The sequence below is a fragment of the Lissotriton vulgaris genome, chromosome 4_2 (assembly GCF_964263255.1).
Source record: "Lissotriton vulgaris chromosome 4_2, aLisVul1.2, whole genome shotgun sequence".
Lineage (NCBI taxonomy): Eukaryota > Metazoa > Chordata > Amphibia > Caudata > Salamandridae > Lissotriton > Lissotriton vulgaris.
Genome location: NC_141692.1, coordinates 6345009 through 6368860, shown reverse-complemented (window position 1 = coordinate 6368860; position 23852 = coordinate 6345009). Strand labels below are relative to the sequence as shown.

The following is a 23852-nucleotide window of genomic DNA, read 5'->3' as shown; positions in this document are numbered from 1 at the left end:
TTACCAACTTCAAATTCAAACATTTCTCCACCGTGCCCACTTTGCTCCTAAATCCCATCTGACAGGGGTCCAGGATTTTGCTATCTTCTGTCCACTCCAACACCCTATTGTAAAGGACTTGCCCCAGAATTTTTAAGGTGTTATCTAAGAGTGAGATCGGTCGATAATTGGCCGGATCTGACCTATCGCCCTTTTTAAAGATTGGGACTATCGTACTAGTGGACCAGGTATTGGGCATAGGCACTGAGGGCAAACTGTTAAAAACATTAAGAAGGATCGGTGCCAATAAATCCGGATCTATAGGGAGTCCATCAGGACCAGGAGCCTTGTTGCCAAGGCTCTGTCTCATGGCTACTTCTACCTCATGGAGACCAATCTGTAAACAACACAGACGACCAGGAACAAAAATTGTTGTTTCCTCGGTTGGTGTGGCATATATTTTAGAGAAATGGGCCTCCCAGACACTGCTGGTTATGTTACAGCTAATCAAAGTTAATTGTTTGCCCATATCTCGCATTTTCCTGACGGCCATCCAGAAGGGGCCACTGCTCTTCTGGTTTGCACTTCCGACCAGTGACTCCCACTGCTCCGTCAGTAATGCAGCTTTCCGTTCGGCAATTATACATTTATAGTGTTTCTAGCCACCTGTACCTCTGCTGTGCATCTGGGTTTAGTAGTTAATGCCCTGCGCAGTGCCCTGTTTGCTAATAAACATGCGGGGTTGAACCACCTTGGGTCTTTCTCTTTCTTTGACAGCGGAACTGAGAAGCGAGTTTTTATAACAAAACATAATTTGCCAAAGTCCGCGATTATCCTGAGGCAATTTCCATCATAGGATAAACAGGAGTTAATCAGGTGGGAATGTTCCTTTTTCACAGTTCTAATATAGTCCGCTATCAACTCCCCTCCATTTCAATCGCAGGCCATCTCCCGAGGGTGTGACTACCCATTTTAGCTTTGGAGAGCTATGGCAGAATCTATGTGTTTAATAGAAAATGTACATAGCGAGGGGTCAACCCCATGAACTTTTCCACAAATACTTTCTAATCATCCCTTTCTTGATTTAACTCAAAAGTGAACGGAGAGGTTGACCTGCTTGCTTTAAGTCTTTCATTCGCACATGCTCTCATCACCAGGCAGGCGCCTAAGCTTGGTTGTTGGCAGTAGGGGCTTGCACAGGTAATGATGTGGGGCAGTAAGGCGGGAAGGGCCGGGGCAGAGTAAGGCTCACGGTAAGTGGTTTTATTTATTTGCTTCTTTACTTTCCACTTTCCTGTCATATGTCGAACTCCACTATGCCCCCACCCAGCCTCGCGCCGCCTCAACACCCCACAGCATTTTCTGTGCGAGCCGCCACGGGTACTTGGTATCAAGCCAGAAGGAGTTGGACGACCTGATGAAGATTTATTATTCACTATCATAACTATCCCAGCACATTAACAGAGCCCTAAATGCTACATTTAATCTTGGGCATTACTTCAGGCAAGTAGGATCATGTTATCTGCACTGCTACGCTTAGGCAAGCCAATAATATGGGCCGATTCACAGAGGTTAATTCACACATTAAGCTTTATTCTTGTGCCAATCTACTTCTGTACCTAGGTGTACAACTAGGATTTATGAGTGTAAAGTTACCTCTAGTAGCTTTTCACATTAAAGGCAGAGATTACCAACACAAGGGCAACGATCTCCCAATAAGAAAATATAGGGAAAATCAAAAAAGAGGTTATTCATTCTTAAAACATGTCTTAATAAAAAAATATACATAAATTTAAAATAAATATTATTTGCCTATAAATAATAAAAGAAAACTTCATATCACGTCAACTCATCAAATAACATCTTGATAAAATAATTAAAATATATAAATGCAATTTTTCTATAATGTTTTTTCATCACATTTCAAAAGACCCAACAATAACTCATCAAATTGTGAAATGTTTATAAAATAATTAAACTATACAAAATGTGTTTTATTTATTAAATAAAACTCATCACATCACATCACAACTCGTCACACTGTGAGACATCCCAAGCACTTAGGAGTTGCATCGAGATTCATAAAAAATATTGTAAACTTAAATGAAGTTTTATTAATTTCAATAATGTAATAGAAAAAGATAAAAAATCGAAACAATTGTCTTTTCTCTCTATATCATTTCTGCATAAAACTGTAGACAGTGTTGTTGAAAAAGGAATGTCACATGCATGGTATTGTGTGTTTTCCTCTGCCTGAGTGGCCAACTGCATGTTTATCTGGTATTTAACATTTGTTTTCCTCCTGGTGTCATGCTAATCTTGTATTTGCTTAGAGACCTAGGCCTGTCATTGATATTATGAGATGTGGTATCCTGGACCTGCCCTGTGACCTGCAGGGGGCACCAAGTGTGCCTTTATTGTGGTGAGTAGCCTTCTGTCTCTGTCCTGGGTATACTGCACACTGCGGTTGTGGCAGCCAGCGGTGTTATTTGAGGTGATCAATTGTCTAAGGAAACCTTCTTATCTGCATCACCAGGGTGCAGGCTTACTAGTCTTACAATAAGAGTATTGCCCATAGGCAATTGAAAGAGGGATACTAGGAGTCCTGCTGCACTGCAACAATAACTATGCTGAGTTTCAGAAGGTGAATAAGCAAAAAAGATGCATTTATATCTGGTCTCATTTCCTCTGGATTTAAAGACAGCGATAAAATGTCAGGTTATGGCTTCTGACATATTTACTTTTCGGCATCTGACTGAAAATGAAGTGTACCGATCTCCACTTCTGAGTTTATTTGCCATAGGGAATTACATCTGCATTTCATTTGTGAATTCATTAGGGCAAGACCAGCGTTATTTTGGCTCTCAGTTTAGAGGAATAAATCAGCCAGTTTGACGCAAGAAATCATAGGTGACTGTCTTAAGTGTGACAAAGGGATGGATATCCCTTGGCTCTCAGGTGTCTATGAAAGCTTATGTAGTGTGGATAAAGGGAATCTCTTTTTAGAACCAAAGAGAGCTGACCTATCCCACAAGAATGATTTGAAAAAAGCACTTTATGCACTTTATAGCTCAGATAGGATTATCAAGAAATCTAATAAACCCACAGTCTCTAACTATATGGTTAAGGAGCTGTATAGGTACCCCTCACCATTATCCCTCACCTTGCCGATGGCAATCTGGGAAAAAAGCCTTTTATTTCGATTAAGGGCGGGAACCATAAGATTCCTACTGAGTTTCCCCTTGGGACATCGGCCCAACTTGGAACATACACCATGCCCCTGTGAAGGAGTGAGTGCACAAAATGATTTGCATTTTTTCTTCTTTTGCAAATATTACTTTAAATATGTATAATGGTTTTTAAAAAACATAGACCTATTTCTTTGGGGGAATAATATCAAATGCTGCTTTCCTTGGACACTGATGAAATAATTTTCGCTCAAGCACTTTTCTGAAAACTGCTATCCGAGCCCGTAAAACAATGGACAACCTCTGATTTTCTGTTTTATATCAATTGTTACAATCATCTGATGCCTATTTTGTAAAGCTTTTAAGGATTTTAGAATATGACTGTATTAATGTGACTATCTTTTATGAATTTTTTGAAATTCGAATAAAGATTTATGAACATGAACATGAAGTGACTTTGGTAAACAGATTTATGTGACAATCATGTTTCGGGTGTGTAAAGTGATACAGGATGTAATTTCGTAACACGCAACACACATTAAATATCTGTAACCGTACAAATATTTTATGCAGATTTGATGTCATTCTGAAGTGTGATGGAAACAAAGGTTTTATTAGGATCAAAACAAATCAAAACACTCTTCTCGATGATGCACAAACGATAAGAATTTGCTGAATGTCAGTTTCCAGACATTATCATGTGTGCACAGTTATATTAGTGCAGCTGCATGCCTTTAGCAATTTAGAGGCCACTTTAACTGAAATGGTGCTGTCTGTAAATGACAGTGTACTACCACAGCATGCTTTAGTGAAATATGTGTGACGTGTGCTCCAAAGTGCACTTGCAGCTAAACTCTACACCCTTGGCAGTCTTCTGCTGAATGGGTGTGCCTCATTTGCAACATTTGTTCTTTGTGCACTTGGTGTGACTGTAGTTTGGCAGCATCGCTAGCAGCATCCCCACTTTGAAATGTGTTCCAGCAACACTGGTATGCCCCTACACTGGTAAGGGCATCATGTATGCCTATGTTAGACATGCATATGTGCATGTGTAGTGGGTATATCACATGCATGATGAACAGTTGTGTGTAGGAGTTAGCCTGAGTAATGGAGGCTTTTAACTAAACATGGTCTGGCATTGAACATGATGGAGGGTGCAGATTGTGCAACTATAGAATAGAAGTGTATTGCTTGCATTCCTGCAACTGGAGAAAGGAGCACTAAATACTGTGATTCAATAAATGGAGCCAGGGACGCCCTTCCAGGAGGACTTTTTTAAAAGGAATAAGTGAATGGTAGTGCACGGGGCAGGGCTGCAGTGTCTATTGTGAGAGGCGAGAACGCTTCTAGAAGAGACCTGCTCATTTGTCTGTTCCTGATTACTCACTCACTTGGGATAATACCAGCCAGGTACAGAAAATATCACAGCACCTGGTGCCTCTGTTGAGGCCGCTCTGGATTGGAGAATGCCCCAGTGTCACTGTGAGAAACATCACTCTGAAGAAAGGGTATCTCTGGTGGACTTCCTGAGGCAGACACTTGCAAGAAAAACCATCACAAAAGGATCAACTTCCCCTGTGGATATTGAAGTATACCCCAAACACCACAGTGTTTTCAGTTCAAAGTTCTATATGACCATGGAAGGGGTGATCCAAGTGATCTCTGTCTGACAGCCAGTCTCGCAGAGGAAAAAGGCTCTCACCTGCAATCTGCACTTTCTACCGGATGAGCTGTGGATCTGCCTGGAAGCACCTAGAGCCTGGCTGTGTTTGAGTGATGAAAAACATCTGCCTTGCCCAGAGGGAGTGACTGACAAGAAAGAGGAGGGAGAAAGAATGTCCAGAGAAATCAGACTGCACAAAACCAAGGTAGGGACGATAGATGTGCCATGTTTACCCTGTCTCCCGTCCGTTTCCTGGAATTAAACACCATGCTGATCTTGAGCTCCGTAGTGGCTGCTACTGCATTTTGTTGATTTCCAGACAGTGGTTGCAACTGTGTGACTGCCAAAGGCCCAGATGAGTGTGGAACTGTGTGACTGCTGCAGCCCCAGATGAGTGTGGAACTGTGTGACTGCTGCAGCCCCAGATAAGCGCTATACTGTGTGACTGCTGCAGTCCCAGATGAGTGTGGAACTGTGTGACTGCTGCAGTCCCAGATGAGTGTGGAACTGTGTGACTGCTGCAGTCCCAGATGAGTGTGGTACCGTGTGACTGCTGCAGTCCCAGATGAGTGTGGAACTGTGTGACTGCTGCAGTCCCAGATGAGTGTGGAACTGTGTGACTGCTGCAATCCCAGATGAGTGTGGAACTGTGTGACTGCTGCAGTCCCAGTTGAGTGCCGTAACTGTGTGACTGCTGCAGTCCCAGATGAGTGTGGAACTGTGTGACTGCTGCAGTCCCAGATGAGTGTGGAACTGTGTGACTGCTGCAGTCCCAGTTGAGTGCCGTAACTGTGTGACTGCTGCAGTCCCAGATGAGTGTGGAACTGTGTGACTGCTGCAGTCCCAAATGAGTGCCGGAACAGTGTGACTGCTGCTGCCCCAGATAAGGGTGGTATTGTGTGACTGTTGCAGTCCCAGATGAGTGCCGCAACTGTGTGGCTGCTGCGGCCTCAGATGAGGGCGGGAACTGTGTGAATGCTGCAGTCCCAGATGAGTGCTGTAACTGTGTGACTGCTGCAGTTCCAGATGAGTGCCATAACTGTGTGAATGCTGCAGTCCCAGTTGAGTGCCGTAACTGTGTGACTGCTGCAGTCCCAGATGAGTGTGGAACTGTGTGACTGCTGCAGTCCCAGATGAGTGTGGAACTGTGTGACTGCTGCAGTCCCAGTTGAGTGCCGTAACTGTGTGACTGCTGCAGTCCCAGATGAGTGTGGAACTGTGTGACTGCTGCAGTCCCAAATGAGTGCCGGAACAGTGTGACTGCTGCTGCCCCAGATAAGGGTGGTATTGTGTGACTGTTGCAGTCCCAGATGAGTGCCGCAACTGTGTGGCTGCTGCAGCCTCAGATGAGGGCGGGAACTGTGTGAATGCTGCAGTCCCAGACGAGTGCTGTAACTGTGTGACTGCTGCAGTCCCAGATGAGTGTGGAACTGTGTGACTGCTGCAGTCCCAGATGAGTGCCGTAACTGTGTGACTGCTGCAGTCCAAGATGAGTGTGGAACTGTGTGACTGCTGCAGTCCCAGATGAGTGCTGTAACTGTGTGACTGCTGCAGTTCCAGATGAGTGCCATAACTGTGTGAATGCTGCAGTCCCAGTTGAGTGCTGTAACTGTGTGACTGCTGCAGTTCCAGATGAGTGCCGGAACTGTGTGACTGCTGCAGTCCCAGATGAGTGTGGAACTGTGTGACTGCTGCAGTCCCAGACGAGTGCCGTAACTGTGTGACTACTGCAGTCCCAGATGAGTGTGGAACTGTGTGACTGCTGCAGTCCCAGACGAGTGCCGTAACTGTGTGACTGCTGCAGTCCCAGATGAGTGTGGAACTGTGTGACTGCTGCAGTCCCAGACGAGTGCCGTAACTGTGTGACTGCTGCAGTCCCAGATGAGTGTGGAACTGTGTGACTGCTGCAGTCCCAGAAGAGTGCCGTAACTGTGTGACTGCTGCAGTCCCAGATGAGTGTGGAACTGTGTGACTGCTGCAGTCCCAGAAGAGTGCCGTAACTGTGTTACTGCTGCAGTCCCAGATGAGTGTGGAACTGTGTGACTGCTGCAGTCCCAGACGAGTGCCATAACTGTGTGACTGCTGCAGTCCCAGATGAGTGTGGAACTGTGTGACTGCTGCAGTCCCAGATGAGTGCCGTAACTGTGTGACTGCTGCAGTCCCAGATGAGTGTGGAACTGTGTGACTGCTGCAGTCCCAGACGAGTGCCGTAACTGTGTGACTGCTGCAGTCCCAGATGAGTGTGGAACTGTGTGACTGCTGCAGTCCCAGATGAGTGCTGTACCTGTGTGACTGCTGCAGTCCCAGATGAGTGTGGAACTGTGTGACTGCTGCAGTCCCAGATGAGTGTGGTACCGTGTGACTGCTGCAGTCCCAGATGAGTGTGGAACTGTGTGACTGCTGCAGTCCCAGATGAGTGTGGAACTGTGTGACTGCTGCAGTCCCAGATGAGTGTGGAACTGTGTGACTGCTGCAGTCCCAGTTGAGTGCCGTAACTGTGTGACTGCTGCAGTCCCAGATGAGTGTGGAACTGTGTGACTGCTGCAGTCCCAGATGAGTGTGGAACTGTGTGACTGCTGCAGTCCCAGTTGAGTGCCGTAACTGTGTGACTGCTGCAGTCCCAGATGAGTGTGGAACTGTGTGACTGCTGCAGTCCCAAATGAGTGCCGGAACAGTGTGACTGCTGCTGCCCCAGATAAGGGTGGTATTGTGTGACTGTTGCAGTCCCAGATGAGTGCCGCAACTGTGTGGCTGCTGCAGCCTCAGATGAGGGCGGGAACTGTGTGAATGCTGCAGTCCCAGATGAGTGCTGTAACTGTGTGACTGCTGCAGTTCCAGATGAGTGCCATAACTGTGTGAATGCTGCAGTCCCAGTTGAGTGCTGTAACTGTGTGACTGCTGCAGTTCCAGATAAGTGCCGGAACTGTGTGACTGCTGCAGTCCCAGATGAGTGTGGAACTGTGTGACTGCTGCAGTCCCAGACGAGTGCTGTAACTGTGTGACTGCTGCAGTCCCAGATGAGTGTGGAACTGTGTGACTGCTGCAGTCCCAGATGAGTGCCGTAACTGTGTGACTGCTGCAGTCCCAGATGAGTGTGGAACTGTGTGACTGCTGCAGTCCCAGATGAGTGCTGTAACTGTGTGACTGCTGCAGTTCCAGATGAGTGCCATAACTGTGTGAATGCTGCAGTCCCAGTTGAGTGCTGTAACTGTGTGACTGCTGCAGTTCCAGATGAGTGCCGGAACTGTGTGACTGCTGCAGTCCCAGATGAGTGTGGAACTGTGTGACTGCTGCAGTCCCAGACGAGTGCCGTAACTGTGTGACTACTGCAGTCCCAGATGAGTGTGGAACTGTGTGACTGCTGCAGTCCCAGACGAGTGCCGTAACTGTGTGACTGCTGCAGTCCCAGATGAGTGTGGAACTGTGTGACTGCTGCAGTCCCAGACGAGTGCCGTAACTGTGTGACTGCTGCAGTCCCAGATGAGTGTGGAACTGTGTGACTGCTGCAGTCCCAGAAGAGTGCCGTAACTGTGTGACTGCTGCAGTCCCAGATGAGTGTGGAACTGTGTGACTGCTGCAGTCCCAGAAGAGTGCCGTAACTGTGTGACTGCTGCAGTCCCAGATGAGTGTGGAACTGTGTGACTGCTGCAGTCCCAGACGAGTGCCATAACTGTGTGACTGCTGCAGTCCCAGATGAGTGTGGAACTGTGTGACTGCTGCAGTCCCAGATGAGTGCCGTAACTGTGTGACTGCTGCAGTCCCAGATGAGTGTGGAACTGTGTGACTGCTGCAGTCCCAGACGAGTGCCGTAACTGTGTGACTGCTGCAGTCCCAGATGAGTGTGGAACTGTGTGACTGCTGCAGTCCCAGATGAGTGCTGTACCTGTGTGACTGCTGCAGTCCCAGATGAGTGTGGAACTGTGTGACTGCTGCAGTCCCAGATGAGTGCTGTAACTGTGTGACTGCTGCAGTTCCAGATGAGTGCCGGAACTGTGTGACTGCTGCAGTCCCAGATGAGTGTGGAACTGTGTGACTGCTGCAGTCCCAGACGAGTGCCGTAACTGTGTGACTACTGCAGTCCCAGATGAGTGTGGAACTGTGTGACTGCTGCAGTCCCAGACGAGTGCCGTAACTGTGTGACTGCTGCAGTCCCAGATGAGTGTGGAACTGTGTGACTGCTGCAGTCCCAGACGAGTGCCGTAACTGTGTGACTGCTGCAGTCCCAGATGAGTGTGGAACTGTGTGACTGCTGCAGTCCCAGAAGAGTGCCGTAACTGTGTGACTGCTGCAGTCCCAGATGAGTGTGGAACTGTGTGACTGCTGCAGTCCCAGAAGAGTGCCGTAACTGTGTGACTGCTGCAGTCCCAGATGAGTGTGGAACTGTGTGACTGCTGCAGTCCCAGACGAGTGCCATAACTGTGTGACTGCTGCAGTCCCAGATGAGTGTGGAACTGTGTGACTGCTGCAGTCCCAGATGAGTGCCGTAACTGTGTGACTGCTGCAGTCCCAGATGAGTGTGGAACTGTGTGACTGCTGCAGTCCCAGACGAGTGCCGTAACTGTGTGACTGCTGCAGTCCCAGATGAGTGTGGAACTGTGTGACTGCTGCAGTCCCAGATGAGTGCTGTACCTGTGTGACTGCTGCAGTCCCAGATGAGTGTGGAACTGTGTGACTGCTGCAGTCCCAGATGAGTGTGGAACTGTGTGACTGCTGCAGTCCCAGATGAGTGCCGTAACTGTGTGACTGCTGCAGTCCCAGATGAGTGTGGAACTGTGTGACTGCTGCAGTCCCAGACGAGTGCCGTAACTGCTGCAGTCCCAGATGAGTGTGGAACTGTGTGACTGCTGCAGTCCAAGATGAGTGCCGTAACTGTGTGACTGCTGCAGTCCCAGATGAGTGTGGAACTGTGTGACTGCTGCAGTCCCAGAAGAGTGCCGTAACTGTGTGACTGCTGCAGTCCCAGATGAGTGTGGAACTGTGTGACTGCTGCAGTCCCAGATGAGTGCCGTAACTGTGTGACTGCTGCAGTCCCAGATGAGTGTGGAACTGTGTGACTGCTGCAGTCCCAGACGAGTGCTGTACCTGTGTGACTGCTGCAGTCCCAGATGAGTGCCGTAACTGTGTGACTGCTGCAGTCCCAGATGAGTGTGGAACTGTGTGACTGCTGCAGTCCCAGATGAGTGCTGTACCTGTGTGACTGCTGCAGTCCCAGATGAGTGCTGTACCTGTGTGACTGCTGCAGTCCCAGATGAGTGTGGAACTGTGTGACTGCTGCAGTCCCAGATGAGTGCTGTACCTGTGTGACTGCTGCAGTCCCAGATGAGTGCTGTACCTGTGTGACTGCTGCAGTCCCAGATGAGTGTGGAACTGTGTGACTGCTGCAGTCCCAGATGAGTGCTGTACCTGTGTGACTGCTGCAGTCCAAGATGAGTGCTGTAACTGTGTGACTGCTGCAGTCCCAGATGAGTGTGGAACTGTGTGACTGCTGCAGTCCCAGACGAGTGCTGTACCTGTGTGACTGCTGCAGTCCCAGATGAGTGCCGTAACTGTGTGACTGCTGCAGTCCCAGATGAGTGTGGAACTGTGTGACTGCTGCAGTCTCAGATGAGTGCTGTACCTGTGTGACTGCTGCAGTCCCAGATGAGTGCTGTACCTGTGTGACTGCTGCAGTCCCAGATGAGTGTGGAACTGTGTGACTGCTGTAGTCCCAGATGAGTGCTGTACATGTGTGACTGCTGCAGTCCCAGATGAGTGCTGTACCTGTGTGACTGCTGCAGTCCCAGATGAGTGTGGAACTGTGTGACTGCTGCAGTCCCTGATGAGTGCTGTACCTGTGTGACTGCTGCAGTCCCAGATGAGTGCCATAACTGTGTGACTGCTGCAGTCCCAGATGAGTGTGGAACTGTGTGACTGCTGCAGTCCCAGATGAGTGCCGTAACTGTGTGACTGCTGCAGTCCCAGATGAGTGCCGTAATTGTGTGACTGCTGCAGTCCCAGATGAGTGTGGAACTGTGTGACTGCTGCAGTCCCAGATGAGTGCCATAACTATGTGACTGCTGCAGTCACTGCACAAACTCTGGTCCTATCAGGGCAGAAACGTCTGTGACCACCCTTGGACTGACTCACGCTTCTGCTGTCGGTAACACTGGTCGAGCCCCATGATTGCACCCCTGTGGAGACCTTCACAACTGGGTCTGCACCCACACTGCTGCAGCGGATCCATAGACTCAGGCTAGATGGGTGCGCTGACAGATGTGGCCCATGACTGGTTTCCTTATCAATGCAGTGAACTATCGGCTCGCTGCATTCCCTGCAGGAAACATGCGGGTTGGCCGTCTTTCAAATCAGAGGCAAACGAAGACTTAAAATGCACCAACCTTATCATAATAACATAATATTTAGAGACAAAAAGCCTTGTGTAGAGTTTCGTGGGTTGGATACACTGTCAAAATATTGTGGATGTCCCAGCTGCAGTATTGGAAGTTTAGTATGGCCTATATCACTTGCAATATGGAGGAAGGGATAGCTGCCATGTTTTAATAGTATATCTCATCTGCCAAACTTAGCCCTACATGTGCATTTGACTATTAGCCTGAGATTTCATCTTACTTGCAATGGAGACATTGATTAGCCAAAGTAACAGAACCTCATGCAAAGGTGGGCAGTAACGGGACATTCACCTGAAATGAGCCGAGATATGTCTGCCCACCTCTGTCATACCCGCACCCCATACAGATTTTTTGGGAGCAGATGTGATTCTGACTGTGAAGCAAGAGCTAACTCTGACAGTGAAAACACTCTCTGCAGAGCAACTAATTGCGGACATGGCTCAAGTAGGAACATCCAATTGAGGATAGTCCTTCCAATGGCATACAAGCCAGCTTTTTTCTGTCCAGGTCTACCATTTATGGAGTTCCAAGGTAGGAAATGTACCCTACACATTGGCAGAAAACACAAATGTCTAGGGATGGGCAGAATTTGCATAGTCACACTTTGCAAAACTCTGCAAAATGGTAAAAAGTCTCTGCGAGCACACGAAAGTTCTGCGAACATGCTGTATTGCTTGTTCCGCCCATTTGGGGTGCTTTTTTCCTGTTCGCGAATGCTGTTTGCGTGCTTGGGGGAAATATGTCGCCAACAAGTATTTTGAAATCGCAAAAAAGCAAAACATTTTGCAAAGCCATGGATTGCTGAATTTTTTGCAATTCCGTGTTCTCCGCGGAACCCGAAAATACCCACATTTCTCAAATTCCTCTAGTGGAACAGAATTTACTGCCCAGGCCTATGAATGTACACCACAGCCTGCGGAAAAACTCCCAGCACATCAGGGACAATCTGCCCCAGCCATAAGACCGCCAATTTGCTAAGCTTCAAATAACTCATCTTCCCCAAAACTCTCAAAGAAACTTGAGGAAGGTGATTCTGGGAATTGAGGCCTCCTAGCTGGTGACTTCAATACAGAGGAGGGAAAACTTTGCTAAGTTGCAACAGAGGAGCGGCCCTGGGCTTCAGGCCGAGAAAGCACAGACTCCTGCTTCACAACCCACAGTATGGCGTTAATGAGGTGAGAGGTAATCTGTGCCCTTTGACTGCCCCGCCTCATACCATTTTAACAACGCATTCTAACGGGAGGGGATAGGAATTAAAATCTCAAGTGCTAAATACAATATGTTCTCATCCTCAGTACAGCCAACTCCAATGGGGTGAAATGTGATGGAATTTATAGAAGGAAACTCACAAGCCTTACTAGGGATATAAAATAAATTGAACTCAGAAAGCTGGCTACAAATTGTGTCATGATTTGAAAGACCCTTAGTTTCTTGGGTGCCTAGTGACAGCAGGAACTGAGCAGACATCATGCACATGACAATGTAAAATTTCGGCCAAGAAACACACCCGGTACTCAACAGTCTTCAAAACAGCTGAAGAGTGATGTGACCAATCAAGGACTGGGTAGAGAAAGTAGCTGAGTGTAGTATTGTGGAAAAAGGGGACAATATACAAATTGTCCTTTAATTCGAAGGGACCAGCCCATGGCATACACTGAGAAGCAGAAAGGACCCACTGCAGTAGATGAAGACTTTGTGAACATGAACACAGATATATGGAAAAGACTTCACATAATAGTCCCATGTATGAGGCAAAAGAAAATGTGCTGTAAGTGGGGGTCAGGATGCACACCTATTTACTTCTTATTTTTCCTGCTTGTCTTTTTATTCTCCAGATTGCGTGCAGATTGAGTTTATTGCCATGCCCTCGTGGCAACAGGGTTATGAACTTCACTGTAGTGGGGCGCCGTCACGCCCCCAACAATCGCACTGCCAAAAGTGCGAATCGCCTTCATGTTTCCTTATGTTTCATTTTTTCATGTTCATCCATTTACTCCATTTCTGTTTCACATTTGTCATCCTTCTTAATCTGTTTTAATGCGAGCCTGTGCGCTGAGTGTACTTGCTGTTTCCGAGTTTTTACTGTTCACCCCCTGTCTATCCGGACTTTGTGAATGAACAGGACCAAGGCAATAATTCATGTCAAGCAGCGTTTTATTTAAAAAATACCCAATGCATTTCGGGCTCAACGCCCTTCTTCGGGGGTCACTGTAAACAAATGACAAATAACCACAGTCACTAGTTGTGTCATCCACTTTTAAAAAACATTGCTTAATGCTAATCTAATTAATCAACATGTTACCCAGTGTGTGTTCAGCACTTCAGTATATTGCGCTATGCACTGTTTGTTAAACCATTTGAATAATATGCTTTACGTTGCTCCTAATTCTAATCTTTGTTTCATTGCCGCTTTAAAAAAGTTGAAACCACCTCGTTCTCCTCCCCACATGAGAACAACTCATCAATCACTCGCCGTCTGCCTGTGCCTCGGCTCTATATCACACATTTTCCCCTTCCCAATCTTTTTCCATCTCTCTTCGCGTTCGTTTAAACTATTCGTTTAAATTTTAACAAGATATTTCGAACTGATCTGCAATATAAGTCTTTCACTTGGGCTTGAAATGTTAATTTGACACTTAGTGCAGGTGAATATCCGACATTGAATGTCATTTGCATCTAAAAATAATCCTACGGCGTTTTTCAACACTGTCTTTGATAAACCACATCGATCTTAAAAGCGTGCAGACTCGTGTTTGTTGAGAGTTAGTCCTATTATTCATCTCAGTCATTGGGTGCTATCCGAGGGCATGGCAATAAACTCAATCTGCACGCAATCTGGAGAATAAAAAGACAAGCATGAAAAATAAGAAGTAAATAGGTGTGCATCCTGACCCCCACATACAGCGCAGTTTAACTTTTGCCCAACAAACAAGGATAGCACCCAATGACTAAGATGAATAATAGGACTAACTCTCAACAAACACGAGTCTGCACGCTTTTAACATCGATGTGGTTCATCAAAGACAGTGTTGAAAAACGCCGTAGGATTATTTTTAGATGCAAATGACATTCAATGTCGGATATTCACCTGCACTAAGTGTCAAATTAACATTTCAAGCCCAAGTGAAAGACTTATATTGCAGATCAGTTCGAAATATCTTGTTAAAATGTCTATGTTTGTTAAATGCATTTTGAACAGCATTATGGGAGTTGTAGTAACTCACGAAGATTAGTCAACCATTGCAGCTGTGAGGGAGGGTGATTTTGTAACGTCATCGGATAGTTGAAACCAGGTGTTAAATAAGGGAGGGATTCTGGGAGGACACACATGGGAAGTCAGACGGAGTAAGGACGGATGGTTTTAAATAACAGGTAGCAGGTATGTGTTAAGCGAGCATGTCGTGGGCTCATCTCTGGTGGTGAAAACATCTAAGAAGGAGGGGAGGGTACTGAGAGTCAACTAGGAATAATGATGGCTGTGAGGTTGTGGTTAAGTGAGAGACGGGGCACGTTAGTTTAAACAAGCGCGAAGAGAGATGGAAAAAGATTGGGAAGGGGAAAATGTGTGATATAGAGCCGAGGCACAGGCAGACGGCGAGTGATTGATGAGTTGTTCTCATGTGGGGAGGAGAACGAGGTGGTTTCAACTTTTTTAAAGCGCCAATGAAACAAAGATTAGAATTAGGAGCAACGTAAAGCATATTATTCAAATGGTTTAACAAACAGTGCATAGCGCAATATACTGAAGTGCTGAACACACACTGGGTAACATGTTGATTAATTAGATTAGCATTAAGCAATGTTTTTTAAAAGTGGATGACACAACTAGTGACTGTGGTTATTTGTCATTTGTTTACAGTGACCCCCGAAGAAGGGCGTTGAGCCCGAAACGCAATGGGTATTTTTTAAATAAAACGCTGCTTGACATGAATTATTGCCTTGGTCCTGTTCATTCACAAAGTCCGGATAGACAGGGGGTGAACAGTAAAAACTCGGAAACAGCAAGTACACTCAGCGCGCAGGCTCGTATTAAAACAGATTAAGAAGGATGACAAATGTGAAACAGAAATGGAGTAAATGGATGAACATGAAAAAATGAAACATAAGGAAACATGAAGGCGATTCGCACTTTTGGCAGTGCGATTGTTGGGGGCGTGACGGCGCCCCACTACAGCAAAAGAAAATGTCACATCGACAGGTGAAGAACTCCTGAAATTGGAAACATTATTAGAAACCAGCTTAAGAAAAAAGACATGGAAGCACAATCGCCTGCAATAACAATCTGATCAGAGGTATACTGGACTCAACAAACACTAGAAGGCTGGAATCATATGTTGAGATCATGTCCATCTTTCAAGAAGTACTTGCAGACACTCATTTTATGATGATAAACACATATAGTGCCACATACTGATTGCCCTGGATTTTTCAACAAAGTAGCAACTGTTTGCATATGCACAGATCCATGCTCTTTGCAGCCCAGGGAGACCTAAAAATCATTCTTGACCCAACAGGATACAAACCACCCACCACAGTCTGGCCACTCCAGATGCAGCACATCTAATCCATGATGTAAAGGAAGAATCTGACCTCAAGGATGTGTGGAGTTTCAGCAAATCCAGTTCATGGGCTACACATACTACTCCAAGCACTAGATGAAGCTTCTGGGAATGGGACCTGGTTTCAGGGAGGAGTTAAGGTACCCGCTGGTGAATACTGCTCCTTAAAGGTCTGTCTAGAGCACTGATGTGATGCCAGGGACCTTGAAAAGCCTTTATTTGGAGAATCTGACAAACAAACAGATCTAGTGAAGGAAATCTGTACAGCACTAGACACACTAGCGCACTAAGGGATATATAGCAAATACATCACAGTCGTAACAGTGTAAATACCATTGATTCAGCCACAGCTGTGGCTGAATCAATGTTATTTAAACTGTTATGACTGTGATGAAGAACTCTTGTTGGACCAATAATTGATGCATGTTTTCTAATAAACAACTGGGCTGACTGTGGATAGTCAGCTATATACTGATTTGTGCTGTGCTCTGTCTATGTTGGATTGTGTATGTATATATATATAGAGGCTTCTGTATATATTGTGTAGTACTGTGGGTGGCACGGTACAGGGACAAAGAGCATGCTTAGAAAGAACCTTTTTTTCAATTTACTGAACATGCAAACTTAAAGGAGGTGTCTGTTGAATATAGCAAATACATGTTCTATATATTTTGTATATATATGTATAATAGCAGAATCTGCTTGCGAAATCAAATACTTAAGAATACATATGAAAGTCAGGCGATATGGGAAAGGTGAGCATCTCAATCAAACATTGGTCGAGACAATACGCCCACAGGAGGAATGTCTGGATATACTATATATTGAGAGTGAATCGTGACAGATAAAATTCTGCAGACATGGACATTCGGTCTGGAGATAGTGAATATTGCGTCTTCTTGTATGCAGATGATGCTCTATTGCAATCAGAAAGCTAGAAAATAATACTGACTTGATGGGGAAATGACTAATTCCAACACAAAAGAAGGGCTGCAGAATAACTGTGCAATGTCAGACTTCATCTTTTTTAACATTTGCTAGTGACATTTCCCAATACAGTGGAGAGAGGGTTTGGTATACTGCCTTGGCATTAGATTCAGTGAGATACTGGGGTAATATTAACAGGTTATGTTGGCCTAGTGATTGTCAAGACACGATCTCATAAACACATGGGTTGCATTGTTGTAGGTACAGTAGCACTGATCAAAAAGATACCATTTCCAACTGCTTCATCTATTTGTTACCATGTGATACTTTTGAGTAAAATCAAATTAAAACATTAAGGGACATATTATCAACAACTAGCGATATTTATCGCTAAATGAGCTTAGCGATATTTTTTTTATCGCGTTGCATCGCTGGTTTATCGCAGAGATAACGTGCTATTAGCAACGTTTATCTCAAATGCGATAAAATATCCGGCGATAGCGGCTCAATGCGTGAATATCGCTGGAAATCCAGCGATATTCAGGCATTATCGCCAATAGGCTCTTAACCTGAATATCCACCTCCCATTGGATATACAGGTTAAGAAGTGGTCTGAGCAAGCGTTAGTTTTTGGCGATATTCGCGCTTAGCGATAATTTTTTTGTCGCTGTGCCTGTGTTGATAATAGGCGATAGCGATGTTAGCGACTGCTTTCATTCGCTAACAGGTTGGGTACGCCCACTTTGCATGTCATTAGCGATAAATATCGCAGACATGCAAAGCGGGCCCGAAACCGCTCGCTATCGCCTACAAACTGTCGCTAACTGCTGTTAGCGACAGCTTGCTAATAGGGCGATGAAATTATCACCACTTTAGCGGTAAAAAGTCCCAGTAAAGCGGCGATGAGGCCCTTGATATTATGCCCCTGAGTCCCTTGCTAATAAAACGAGTGTGGGCCGGGAAACAGTCATGTCATAGAGCTGTATGGCGTCCCCAATATGGAGGTATATTTTTGCAATGCTGAAGCATAATATAAGCGTTATTAGTACCACACACACTACCGCATATGGTATCAGAATCTTAATATACACGACCAAGCACACTAAGCACAATACTAGCTCAACCAGTCCTCAGGTCCTTGTGAAAAGCAGTTGGTGGCACCTATTTGAGGCTGGTGTAATGAGGAGAAATATACAGTTATTTCTCCTGGTTATTTTCTCTTTACATGTGTGCTGCTATATATTAATAATCCTCTTGGAATACTTTTTGTGCAAGAAATGATCCCTTCATACACAAAACCTATTCTAATTACAATGCAAGAACCCTTGCACTTTGCAAGGGAGTGTTTAGGTCGTCCAGTCCAAGTTACAATTTGTAATGCTATGTCCCAATGGTTTCCAACTGCAATTTAGGTCACAAACCATTGATAGGCTACCAACACCTCAAAGAAGGTGGTAACCTATAAGCAAGAGGAAGGTTTCTCTGTGCGACCGGTACACTTTGACAATTGAAAAAGAAATATTTATTTGCAAATAACACATTTTTAGAAAAGTACATCTCCTTTCTTAAATGCAGACCTGTTGCCTTTTAAAAAACAAACAAACAAACACAGGCTGCACTAAATATAACAAGTACTCTATGAATGCATATTCACAGAGGGTGGTCTGCTAACCCTAGCAGACCACCTTCCCTGTGCTGACTTCCAATTGGAGTGAGCCCCAATTTGTGAACTACCTCCTGAAGGGAAACAACCTTTACAACACAACTTTTACAACGCACTACCATTACAACGAAACTTTTACAACGCAACATCCATTACACCGCATGCCATTACAACGCAACCATTACAACGCATGACACTACAACGCATACCACTACAAAGCATGTCATTACAATGCAGTCATTACAACGCATACCATTACAACGCATACCATTACAACACATAGTACCCTTACACTATCCAACACTTACCCTACTGTTGCACCCCCTGGAACTAGAATAGTAACTTTTACCCCTACATTATCCAACACTTACCCTACTGTTGAACCCCCGTGGAGTTAGAATAGTAATTTTTACCCCTACACTATCAAATACTTACCATACATGCAATGTAATGTTATGCGTTGTAATGGTATGTGTGGTAAAGGTAGTATGCGTTGTAATGGAATGCGTTGTAAAGGTAGTTTTTAAAAATTCATTGTAATGGCATGAGTTGTAATGGAGTGCAATGTAATGGATGTTGCGTTGTAAAACATGTGTTGTAAATGTATGCGTTGTAAAAGTATGTGTTGTAACGTCATACAACCCCTCTTGAATATTGATTAGGTAGGTTGATCTGTGACCTAATCTTAATGGTGTTTTTGTGAACCGCCCTATTAGTACATAGTTCAGTTGCAACATCAGAATAGTTTACAAAACTTTGTGCGCATTGGCAATGGTTTTTATTAATTCAATTCTTTGTCCAGTTGGCCCTATGGTCTACTTTAGTCATGTAATGGAATCCTATAGTGCATGAATCCCCAGACATCATGACCAATGGATGTGATGGGTCCTATGTGGAATTACCTTCTAATCAATTCCTGCCACAAAATGGAGTAGCATGCAAAATTCTCGTGATGAAACCCCTTCTTATAGGGTAAGAGAGTATGGACGCCAGAATGAACCCAACACGTATTCATCATGGGTGGCGCAGCAGATACATGCGTAAAGAGTATGGCGCATCCTTATTGACTAATGCACCGCACAGATGTTTCTCTTTATCCCTGCGTTAAGCTCATTCAAATGTATCTGTATGCATTATTCTGAACATCACTTTATCGATTCTTTTCTTTTGCACTTATGCTTCAAAACCATCATTTTTTTTGGTGTAAGTTTTGGAATATGAACCCAGGATTTAGCAACTGAAGACACAGCTCTCCATCAACGGGCCAGGCTTTTCTAAAACACATGTAGGTCAAGCGAGAGGGTAAGTATGAGACTTTTTTATTATTAATTGAAAAGCCCGAATTACACGTTCTCATGAGCACATAAGTAGAACTCACATTTACAAAAAAAATGCTCTGGACTCATGAAAACAGCAGATAATTCCACCATAAATTCGATGTATTCTTGTATGTGACGTACCTGTTTGAGTGGTAGAGTGAATCACCCACCTGAGGAGTGAACGAGAGAAGGCATTCCTGACCGACATCCAGGCCCACTGTTTGTGAAACCCCCAAGCTTGCGTTTGTGGATGTTTGGTCACAGTTTGCAAGTCTGCAGTAGTGGCTGGTGGAACATGAAAGTGGTGAGGAAGGGCCAAAGGTGAATTTAAGGATTTTTTGTGCACACATTATTTTTGCTCCGTGCGCGCATCTCTGCCAATAGGAGTGCCTTCATGTATATATGATCACTCTGTAAATTACTTTTGCAGTTAATGCAAGGATTAGCATGAGCCTTTGTGCTGAAAAACACTTAAACACACCACACGATTATGGAATCCTGGCCTAAAGTAATTTGAACTTCATTTATGTTAATTATGAATTAAGCAACGCCCTCACATTGCTCGTGATAGAAGCAAAGGGCAGCAGTAATACACATTATTGGCAGGGTGGAGCGTCAGCAACCGCCCCGCAAGTCTGTGTCCACCCTATTCTTCAAGGGGGAGGTGCAAGCCCATTTTCAAACAAGGAAAGCAAGGGGGCCACCCACATTTCCATACTTCAGGGTAGTGTATACAATACGTGTTCTCAAAAGAAGAGAGATGGCGCACCAGGATGAAGTCAAAATAAACCCTTTGTATTCCAAAAATAGGTTCTTTATTAGATTTTCATTTACAATTCCGGATGAGGGATTACCACTGAGATCCCGACTGACTAAATATAATAGGAACGCCGGCTGTTATATCGGCCCTTGGATTCTTCTTCCAATACTCTGAAGTATAGACTAAAATCACATTACGCAAGGAACATTGGCTGCTATTTTGGCCCTTGGATTCTTCTTTGAATACCTTGAAGTATAGACTCATATCACATAGCGCAAGGACTACCTTGGCTCGGTCGAGAAGATTTGATTAACGGGGATAGCTGTGGCATGCTGAACGTGCTTTGAATATATTCCTGCCCTGATGAAGTTCCACCAGGAACGAAACGCGTTGGCTGATGTCCATACTTTTAATTGAAAATCTAATAAAGAACCTATTTTTGGAATACACACGGTTTATTTTGACTTCACCCTGGTGCACCATTCCTCTTCTTTTGAATCGCATTATCTGATTTCCAGTGGAGTAAAGGTGTGGCGTGTGTTTGAACAGACATTCAATAATTCAATTACTTAAGAAATTGAGGTGCTAAGCCTCTGTCAGCCGCATTTGTTCCTTCTAATTGGTTGCAATACGTGTTCTCTTTGGGGAATTCTCTATGAATTAAAGAGATAATTTGCATATTTCTGCCATGATAACTATCCTCTTGATTAGGCATACTCAACCATGACTGTTAAAGAAAATCAACAATTTATATTCCTTGACATGTTCAGCAGGTTCCTTGAATCCCTAAAGAGGAGGAAAGCCTTGCAAGGCATTGCATTACATGAACTGACCATTTCCAATAAATCTGATCAACAATTAGACGATTGATCAAAACACATTATTTATTTTTCATTAATCTGTAAATACTCACTCGTCAGTGGTGAAGAGTCTTGCAATCACCGTTCTTGATGCTGCTATCAGAGTGACATCAACAGTAATCAAAATAACTGAAAAATAAGAGTCATTCGTCAACATACATTTCTCTGACCTGTGACCATTGCGCATAAATGTCCTGGTTGAATGGTATCCTGTTGGTCAGTGGTTCACTTTTGCAGACTTTCTTTTATTAAGTGCAGGAAAATACGGAATCCACTATTATCATAATGCAATAAGCAGACACAATGGGCCTGACTAACCAATTCAAATTGTAAAGTATGAGTTTTAGATCTCCTGATGATTGTGCTTATATCAGAAAGAGGATTAATTTCAATATATCTTGCCTGGTTCATAAGACACTCAACAACAATGGACCCATCTACTTAGCACAAAAACTGACCAAATACCAGCCAATTAGAAATCTCTGCTCTAACAGTAAACACATTTTAACCATACCCAAAGTCCACACTGTAAGGAACGGCTGTAAATCCTTTCCAGAATTGCACCAGAGCTATGGAATGCACTACCTCTACAGCTTAGTATAGAAACTAACCACAAATCATTTTGTAAAGCTCTTAAAGCGTGTTTTTTTGAACGCTCTGTCCGTACTTTCTAGGTTTCTGACTCTCTGCTAGCGCTATGAGACCTACAGGTGATATATACGCTTAATTAATACCAATACATAGATATACACAGACAATATATCAGTTATTGTACTCCTCGTATTCACCAGCATTCTTAGTAGTATGCCTAGAAATGTGTGCTGGGTGCAGGTCCCCTGGTATACTATTCCAAATGACTCAGTTACTACTCCCAAGGGGTTATGTGCCCAGAAAACTGCTCAGTGCATTGTTGGGGGACTGCAAGCTCCCTGGTCCATCACTGGAGCAAGGACACTGGGCCTGGTGGAGAGGCACAAATAAAACACTTCAAAACATCTTGCTGTGTGGTACAACTCAGTTACTGCTGCCGAGGGGTTGGCTCTTCATGAACACTGCTCACTTTATCGCTGGGGACTTCAAGCTCCACTATCTTTCCTGGGAGTAAGGAGACGGGGACTCTTGCAGGCATGCACATAAAGTGCTACTAGACATCTTGAAGAGCAGGACACGCCTGGGCAAAGCCTAGGCAAAGGGTAGGCCCATCCACGTGCATCCGAGCCTGGGGAGGCTGGGCCGCCCCCCTTGGGAAAGCGTTTATGGTCAAAAAGGTGCCATCACACCTATCTATCCATCCTTCGATGGAGAACTTGGTCCCAAAGCTACTTTGTATGAACTGGTCCTCGAGACTGTGTGCTTTTTGTTTTTTTAAATTTACTTTGTGATCCTGATCTAAAGAGCATGGTTTTGGATATATTGCGTTCATTTGTTTACTGTCTACTGTACTTTATTTGTGCAGGGCGTGACAGCTGTGCTAGCCAGGTTAATAACATAGTTTTTACTGATAGTCATATCTGTTCTATTCATATGTCATGGGAACACCTAAGGCTAGTGATGTAGTCCAAAAGGTTGCTAAACGCTTGAAGGGCTCTGTCAAGTCTGATGACTGTACCCTTAGGTAAATTGACCTCCTCATTGAGGCGGTGGCGTTCCTTATCAGAGCCGACCCATCTCCCCAAGCAAACACGGGGACCAGTTTTAAGCAAGAAGCTCAAGGCAGCTTAAGGGCCATCCCCAAGAGAACAAGCATTTACAATGCAATAGCTCTCGCATTCATACTATTTTGTGCTGTTGAGATTGTAAATGACAATGCCTTTTATTTTTATTTTCGTTTGGAAAATATAAATAAAAGGCATTGTTATTTGCAATGCTAATAGCTTAACCTGTTGTATATCGAACACGTATGTATTCTTTATATCTTCAGTGATAGTGATCTCACAGCTATATCTGCTGTGATAGTGATCTCACACCTATATCTGCAGTAATAGTGACCTCACACCTATATCTGTAGTAACAGTGATCTCCTACCTATATTTGCAGTGATAGTAATCTCAAATATATATCTGCAGTGATGGCTTATATATGCAGTGATGGTGATCTCACACCTATATCTGCAGGGATGGTGAGCTTACCTTTATTTTTGTAGTGATAGTGATCTCACACCTATACAAGAAGTAATGGTGATCTTCTACCTATATCTGCAGTGATAGTGATTTCACACCTATATGTGCAGTGATGGTGATCTAACACCAATATTTACAGTGATAGAGATCTCACACCTATGTCAGAAGCGATAGTGATGCCATACATATATGTGCAGTAATAGTGGTTTCACACCTATGTCTGCAGTGATAGTGATTTTTTTCCTATCTGCAGTGATAGTGATTTCACACCTATATCTGATGAAATATCTCCAGTAATAATGATCTCACCAATATCTGCAGTGATGGTGATCTTACACCTGTACAGTAATGGAGATCTGATCAGAGAAAAAGGGATCCCCTCTAATGTGCAAATAAGGCCTGTGAATAGGAGGGGAACTAACAGA

General features: G+C 44.5%; 1 protein-coding gene across 1 annotated transcript in view; it reads right to left on the bottom strand.

Moving 5' to 3' along the window:
* Nucleotides 1-23852, bottom strand: part of LOC147718107 (multidrug and toxin extrusion protein 2-like) — a 464065-nt gene that overhangs the window by 131558 nt on the left and 308655 nt on the right. Inside the window, exon 12 of the mRNA XM_086919190.1 lies at nt 21361-21436. Coding sequence (XP_086775316.1) covers nt 21361-21436 — 76 coding nt within the window. The remainder of the gene's footprint in view (nt 1-21360; nt 21437-23852) is intronic.